Source organism: Piliocolobus tephrosceles, chromosome 21 (assembly GCF_002776525.5).
Source record: "Piliocolobus tephrosceles isolate RC106 chromosome 21, ASM277652v3, whole genome shotgun sequence".
In the NCBI taxonomy this organism is placed as follows: Eukaryota; Metazoa; Chordata; class Mammalia; order Primates; family Cercopithecidae; genus Piliocolobus; species Piliocolobus tephrosceles.
In genome coordinates, this window is record NC_045454.1 from 2,524,676 (window position 1) to 2,533,256 (window position 8,581).

Genomic DNA, 8,581 nt, shown 5'->3' on the forward strand with positions numbered 1-8,581 from the left:
TCTTGTTGCCTAAGCTGGAGTGCAATGAATGCCACAGTCTCGGCTCACTGCAACCTCTGCCTCCCGGGTTCAAGTGATTCTCCTGCCTTAGTCTCCCGAGTAGCTGGGGTTACAGGTGCATGCCACCACGCCTGGCTAATTTTTTGTATTTTTAGTAGAAATGGGGTTTTACCATGTTAGCCAGGCTGGTCTTGATCTCCTGACCTCAGGTGATCTGCCTTCCTCGACAGCAGCGTCTTAAGCCTGAGTGCTTGTGTGCTTTAACATACTGTTCTGCTCAGGACATCTCAGTCTGGTAGGTAGCTGTGGTCACGGTTCCCATGCATGTTCTGTGCCAGCCCTTCTGCCTCGCTTGTTGCTTCACTGAAACCCCACAGTAATCCTTGAAGAGGCAGGTACTCTGATTTCCAGCTTCCAGAGGAGAGCCCAGCCTTTGATGTTCAGGTACTTTCCATGGGGATGTATGATGAAGGTTGCAGAAGGACTTGAACTTGGAGCTGTCGCTCTGCTCTGAGGATCACTACAGGAGGAGTCAACAGCCTCTTAGAGTTGAGTTACCTATGAGGAAACCAACCCTGAGCCTTGGTACCATGACACATGGATCTAATTCCCTGCCTTAGCTGCTGTTTGCTGCAATGTTATTAGCAATCCGTTGTAGCAGAACACTCCCCGGGGTAGAAAGAAAATGAAAGAATGCAGGAAAAAGCCATATTCGCTTCTCCAGGAAGTTGGTCAACCCATGACAGTTGTCCAGGGACTGCCACCTCCAGTCTTTTCAGTGACAGTTGTCCTGGGACTGTCACCTCTCCACTCTTTTCAGTGACAGTTGTCTGGGAACTGCTATCTCTCCACTCATTTCAGTAATAGTTCTCCAGGGACTGCCACCTCTCCACTCATTTCAGTAACAGTTGTCCGGGAAATACCACGTCTCCACTCTTTTTAGTGACAGTTCTCCAGGGACTGTCACCTCTCCACTCTTTTCAGAGGCCCTTCCTGTAAAGAGGGTATTTGTGATAACCTGTTTCCTGTGTCTCAGGTGAAAACGTGTACCCACATACATCACCTCTTCTTGTAAAGCAAATTAAATTATTAAATCGGAACAGGGTTAGAAATAGTCAAACCTGGTGGGGTGCGGTGGCTCACACCTGTAATCCTAGCACTTTGGGAAGCTAGTGGATCACGAGGTCAAGAGATCTAGACCATCCTGGCCAACATGGTGAAAGCCTGTCTCTACTAAAAACACAAATTAGCTGGGCGTGGTGGTGCACACCTGTAATCCCAGCTACTCAGGAGGCTGAGGCAGGAGAATCTCTTGAACCTTGGGAGGCAGAGGTTGCAGTGAGCCGAGATTGCACAAGTGCACTCCAGCCTGGTGACAGAGAGAGACCCTGTCTAAAAAAAAAAAAAAGAAAAAAAATTCAAATTTGGCTGGGTGCAGTAGTTCAAGCCTGCAATCCCGACACTTTGGGAGGCCAGGGCAAGAGGATTGCTTGAACTCAGGAGTTTGAAACTAGTCTGGGCAACATAGTGAGAAGTTGTCTCTACTTTAAAAAGAAAAAAAAAAAAAACTGGTGCAGTGACAGCAAGCCTGTGGTCCCAGCTACTAGAAAGGCTGAGGCAGGAAGATTGCTTCAGCCCAGGAGTTGCAGCCTGCAGTGAGCTCTGTCTGCACCGCTGTATTCCTGCCTGGGCAACAGCAAGACTCAGTCTGGGGGTGGGGGCGGGTGGAAACTCATTGAATAGATTTTAGCTACCATGACGTCTCTAGGCTCTTGTCTCCCATCTCTACCCTCCTTTAAATATTTTCTTCTGTTTGTTTTATAATTTATCTTCTGACTCTCCTAATTAATTGAAGTAAATTGATCAGCAAGCCCATCTTAAAACTTTCCCATGGAAAGAATGGTAGGCAGAAGGAAAGACGGGCTAACTACTGGGGACGAGTTTTTTCTCTGCAGGTCGAGGGAGTATAAAGCAGGTGCCCTGTCTAAGCGAGCAGAGCAAAAAATCAGTGTTAAAAGAACCTGCCCCCTGCAGGCTGATTTCTTCCCTTGGTGGGATGCTTCCAGGTCCAGGGAGGTGACTTGACAGGACCTTACTGCGTATCTGCAAGTCTAGCTCAAAAACTATTAATGCACAGGTGTCAAGCAAGGGTGACCTCACACCAATACTGCCCCTCAGAAAGTGACAAGCTGCTGTCTACCTGAGTCTTTAAAATGTTTTACTACATGGTATTTCTTCGATTGCTTTGTTGTCTACTACAAAGTAATGGTGGGGGGGCAAACAAGATTTGCTCTAACTGGCCAACCAGTACTGGTTGTCACTATTTATAGAGCTCTTATGACAAAAAAAAAAACTTTTTTTTGAGAGATTTAGGGATTATTCCTGGGGTCTTATAACAACTGCTACATTTTGATGTCATCATAGACCAGGCTTCTTGACAACTTGGAGAAGCAATTCATAGCAGAGGTCCTGGATGCTCATCTATAAAATGAGTCAGCAAATAGGGTTAGAATTGGTCCTGATGGTGCCTTACGACGTTAATCTTTCCATGTGTGCATTAGCCATTTGCATAGCTTCTTTGGAGAAATGGATATTCAGATCCTTTGCCCATATTGGATTCTTTGTCTCCCTATTACTGTAGGTATATTATCTAGATGTAAATCCCTTATCAGATATGACTTTCAAGTCTTTATCAGTTTATTTTTACATCAAGACTGTTTACTGTGTTTATGGAACTCGATGTTAATAGGCGTAACAGAAATCAGCTGATTAAAGAATCCTGTAACTGGTTACTAGTAACTGGTAGGAATCTATTTGCCAGTGGTTTTTTGTTTTTTGAGATGGAGTTTCAATCTTGTCCAGGCTGGAGTGCCATGGCATGCAGTCTCGGCTCACTGCAACCTTTGCCTTCCAGATTCAAGCAATTCTCCTGCCTCAGCCTCCTGAGTAGCTGGGATTACAGGCATGTGCCACCACTCCTGGCTAATTTTTTAAAATATATTGTTAATAGAGATGGAGTTTTGCCATATTGGCCAGGCTGGTCTCGAACTCCTGACCTCAAGCGATCCACCTGCCTTGGCCTCCCAAAGTGCTGGGATTTCAGGCATAAGCCACTACGCCTGGCCACAGTCAGTGTTTGAGTATGACATACTAGCCAAGAGCATCTGTGGCATGCATGTCCAATTTTATTCTAAGATGCTGTTTGGGAACTAAGGGTACAGAAAACAAAATATCCCAGCACTGATGTTCTAGTAACAGGATAAACAGATGTTGTGGCAACAAATGCTTCCATGAAGAACTGAAGAGAGGGAAGGCTATTCATCTAGTGAGGTGATTGACATTAGTTGTATCAACTCTAGGATTTGCTGCAAGATCCTCTTTTGAATCTTGTCACTCTTTCCACAGGTCCTACTTGCTCCATGTTACCAAAAAATCCACTTTTCCCCCAAAACCTGAGTTCTCAGCCTTGTCTCAAGATGGAAGGAGACAAATCGCTCACCTTTTCCAGCTACGGGCTACAATGGTGTCTCCATGAGCTAGACAAGGAAGAATTTCAGACATTTAAGGAATTACTAAAGAAGAAATCTTCAGAATCAACCACATGCTCTATTCCACAGTTTGAAATCGAGAACGCCAACGTGGAATGCCTGGCACTCCTCTTGCATGAGTATTATGGAGCATCGCTCGCCTGGGCTACGTCCATTAGCATCTTTGAAAATATGAACCTGCCAACCCTCTCGGAGAAAGCAAGGGATGACATGAAAAGTAAGACTTGGCAAGTCTAGGGCGGGGGAGGTGATTTCAGGTTCTCACGGGAACAGGGAAGGATCATTGTTCAGTAACCAGGTCCGCCTCTCTGCAGTGTGAGTCTGAGCTGTGAGAAGGATCTCACTGGTCATCGTCATTGGCTGGAAATTAGTGCAGTCTCTAGCCTGTAAAGTAACGGAGGAGGGAGAAATGGGTAGACAACGGCTCCACTCACACGGACTTCCACTGAAGTTAATAGGATTTGAGGTGTAAGTGCTAAGCTTGAGTGGCACTATCACGGGTCGGTCGTGAGACCTTGGTTCCCACATCTTGGAACAGGAAATGTGATACTGTGTGTGCCATTGCAAAAGTTCAATAATGCAATGAGTAGAAAGTGGCTAAGAACCTTATTGGTTGAGAACACTAATAGTGGTTCGGTGTGAGTCTCACACTTGGCCATGAGATGAAGGACTGAGGTTCCAGGTGCTGATCTCTAAGGCTTGGTCTTTCTTAGACTGTTGATGTCCATAGTGCAGCAAGAATTCAGATGAGATTCTGTGGTATTTTTGGGGTATTTAGGAGAAAGATCATTTAGAAAATAGTAGTTCTTTTTTATCTGAAGAATCCCTTCAACTGTAGACTGAACAAATCCCTTGACTGAGCCCCTGAATTGGCCCTACAAATACAGGTGTGGACTGGTCGCGGTGGTTCCTAGCTGTAATCCCAGCACTTTGAGAGGCTGAGGTGGGAGGATCACTTGAGGTCAGGAGTTCAAGACCAGCCTGGTCAACATGGCAAAACCCCGTCTCTACTTAAAAATACAAAAAATTAGCCGGGCGTTGTAGCACATGCCTGTCATCCCAGCTACTTGGGAGACTGAGGCAGGAGAACTGCTTGAACCCAGGAGGCGGAGGTTTCGGTGAGCCCAGATCATGCCACTGCACTCCAGCCTGGGCAGTGGAGTGAGACTGTCTCAAAAAATGTATATATACACATATATGTATATAAATGTATATATATACATATATGTATATATACACACATATTTATATACACACATTTATATATACACACATATTTATATATACACATTTATATACACACATATATAGACACATATTTATATACACATGTACACATATATATTTATACACATATATTTATACACACATATATTTATATATACATATATTTATACACATACATATATTTACACATATACACATATATTTATATATACACATATTTATATATACATATTTGTATACACACATACACACATGTATTTATATACACATATTTATATACACATATACACACATATTTATACACATACACATATATATTTATATGCACACATGTATACACACATACATACACACATTTATATATACACACATATTTATACACATATATATTTATACACACATATACACACATATATTTATGCACGCATATATTTATATATACACACGCACGTGTTTATATATACACACATATATAGATACACACGTATATTTGTATATATATATTTATACACACACAGGTGGCATGCCTGCACATCAGTCACCTGATGCAGCTCAGCAGTGTTAGCTGTAAAGCACTTCAAGAGCTCTGTCTTCTGAACTTGGAAGAGGCCGTGTGTGGAGGGCATGTTGGTATTATTCACAGGAAGAGAGCATAAAAATTAGAGCTGGGGTTTATCAAGTCAGCACTGCACTGAAACTGTCATGCCCCGCATCTGACTCTCAACCCCACCCAATGAAATGGGTTCCCCGTGGCTGAAGCTGTCATAGAGGATCTTCCAAGTTATATAACTTGACCAACTTCATGGGCTAATATGTGACAAAGATGAGATTTCGTTGTTTAACATTCATTTACTATGGTATATGTTTAAATTCTCATATGTCAAGTGCCAGAGAGCTGCAGCTTTCTATGAGGTAGAGAGAGAAAATGGATGATACAGGCCAGGTAGGGGTAGCTCATGCCTGTAATCCCAGCACTCTGGGAAGCCAAGGTGGGTAGATCATTTGAGGTCAAGAGTTTGAGACCAGCCTGGCCAACATGGTGAAACCCTGTCTCTACTAAAAATAAAAAAATTAGCTGGGCATGGTGGCGCACTCTAATCCCAGCTCCCTGGGAGGCTGAGGCAGGGGAATCACTTGAACCTGGGAGGTAGAGATTGCAGTGAGTCAAGATCAAGCCACTGTACTCCAGCCTGGGCAACAGGGTGAGACTCCATATTTAAAAAAAAAAAAAAAAGTTATATAAAAATGTCTTACGGCCGGGCACAGTGGCTCATACCTGTAATCCCAGCATTTTGGGAGGCCTAGGTGGGCGGATCACTTTAGGTCAGGATCTTGAGGTCAGGACTAGCCTGGCAAACATGGTGAAACCGCATCTCTACTTAAAATACAAAAAATTAGCTGGGCTTGGTGGGCGTCTATAATCCTAGCTACTCAAGCTGAGGCAGGAGAATCGCTTGAACCTGGGAGGCAGAGGTTGCAATGAGCCAAGATCGTGCCATTACACTCCAGCCTGGGCGACAGAGTGAGACTCTGTCTTGAAAGGGAGAGAGAGAGAGAGAAAAAAAAAAAAAAAACTATAGTTCCTATTCCAGATTACAGGGAAGTCTAGAGTCACTTCCTAGAAGCAGTGAGCTTTAGGCTTAGACAAAGGAAAAGGAGTTGGCCAAGTTGCCTCAGCATGGGAGAGAAAAACATTCTGAACATAAAGTGGGGACATTCCAAAGCCTTTAACAGAGGGCTTGGCTGGGCCACGGAGAATGAGCAGGAGATAAAGATGGAGGGACTAGAAGTCAGATAACATGGTATCTTGAAAATGTTTGTAATAGTAAGTAGAAGCAATTACGTAGTTTCAAAGGGGTGGTAGTAGAAATAATCAAACTTTTATTTCAGCACTGTTGCAAAGTGTTGAGTGACCCAGAGGGAGTGGTGGACAGACGTAGGGAGATGAGTCTGAGATCTTTCTAGTGTCCATGAGATAAATAAAGGTGGCTTAGCATAGGGTGATGGCACAGAAAGAAGTAGAAACGGAAGATGCTTCAGAAGTATACGAGACAGTTTTTAAGAACTACATTCAGAAAGACGATAGTGTCATGGGTGATCACCAAGTTTCTGGCATGATAAACTGAGTGGATGAGGTTCCACAACCTCACCCCATGGAAGAGATGTTTTGCGAAAAGTAGATTGGGGGGTAGGTAGTCAAGGTTGGATCTTCTATGTTGAAGGCACCTGTATTTGGGTAACTCGTAGACAAGTAGTGAGTCATTGACTAAACTGGGTCTGACGTTCAAGACAGGTCTTGAGGACTGAAAAGAAACACTTAATCACTATGATTAACCTCATTGTGTGACTTACCCAAGGCCATCCAGCAAAACTGGGGCCAGAGAACTCTTTGTAAGCCTCTGTTTCTTCAGTGTGCCGCTGCTGGCACAGGAAGGTCTGACTCCGTTGTCTCTGTTATAGGCCAATCATGGAATAAACTGAAATCCTGAGGTTTGGCTTGGTTCCCCTCCATAATTTGGGCACAGGACATTCTTATCCTTGGCTTGGGTAATTACAGTGACTTCATTGAGGCCAATCTCCCTTTTTCTTTGTCTTGCAGGACATTCACCAGAAGATCTTGAACCAACAACGACTGGCCAAGGACCAAGCAAGGAAGAAGTGCCAGGTGAGTGGGGTGGAGTCGGGGGAAATAGGATGTGCTTAAAGACAGATGGCAGCCAGTTTGCATCTCTAGGGGTTAGAACCATGACTTCCAATAGTCCAGTGTCCTTTCTAGTCTCACTACCCTGCCATTAGCTGACCTGATGGGTTCTGAGGACCTGATAATTCTGATCTTTATCTTTCCAAGTTCAAGAGTTCTGTGACCTGGGGCTAGGCTCGGTGGCTCATGCCTGTAATCCCAACACTCCGAGATGGGTGGATCACCTGAGGGTCAGGAGTTCCAGACCAGCCTGGCCAACATGGTGAAACCCTGTCTCTACTAAAAATACAAAAAATTTAGCCAGATGTGGCGAGCGCCTGTCATCCCAGCTACTCAGGAGGCTGAGGCAGGAGAATCGCTTGAACCCAGGAGGCAGAGGTTACAGTGAGCCAAGATCGCACCATTGCACTCCAGCCTGGGTGACAGAACGAGACTCCATCTCAAAAAGAAAAAAAAAAAAAAAAAAGTTCTGTGGTCTTAAGGCTTTCTTACAACTTGAGGACTTCCCATCATCTTCAGTTTGGGTAACCTTATGACCCTACTATGACAAACTCCTCCCAATAACCCAGTCTGGGGGCTTTGGTGGAAAGAACCAGATGCATGAAACCAGATTCAATACAATTCCCCAAACATCTGAGCACTGACCACGTGCCAGCCACCGCTCTGCATATTTACAATACATCGTTGGCTGAAGCGCACGTGTTCATGAAATTCACACGTTGTGGGACAGGAAAGACAAACCAAAAAACTTGAGATGACACCAGGGAAGGCAAAATACACAGGGAGAAAGGCAGGCTTGTGTAGACAACATACATTCTTCGCTGCTACCTGCACCACTACCATCTTGCTCATCTCCCAGCAGCCAGTGTTGACTGTGAAACCTAATCTGGTTTGGAAGGGGTTGAAACCAACCTCTGTTTTGATGGAGCTTTGCTCAGGCTGTGGGTGGGAAAGAACTATTCAAAGCTAACATCTGAGTAACTGGCGTCTGAGTCAGAGGCTCTGAGTCCCAAAGGTTCGGCATTGCGCAGAGTTTGATGTCAATCCAGGCTTCAAAAGGTGAGTGTGACGTGTTACCCTTCATGGGATAAAACTGCGTCTTAGA

General features: G+C 44.3%; 1 protein-coding gene across 1 annotated transcript in view; it reads left to right on the forward strand.

Annotated features, from left to right (window-relative positions):
- Window positions 1-466: 466 nt before the first annotated feature.
- Window positions 467-8,581, forward strand: part of NLRP5 (NLR family pyrin domain containing 5) — a 50,973-nt gene continuing 42,858 nt past the window's right edge. Inside the window, exons 1-3 of the mRNA XM_026457574.1 lie at window positions 467-502; window positions 3,360-3,765; window positions 7,375-7,440. Of these exons, the coding sequence (XP_026313359.1) occupies window positions 467-502; window positions 3,360-3,765; window positions 7,375-7,440 (508 nt within the window). The remainder of the gene's footprint in view (window positions 503-3,359; window positions 3,766-7,374; window positions 7,441-8,581) is intronic.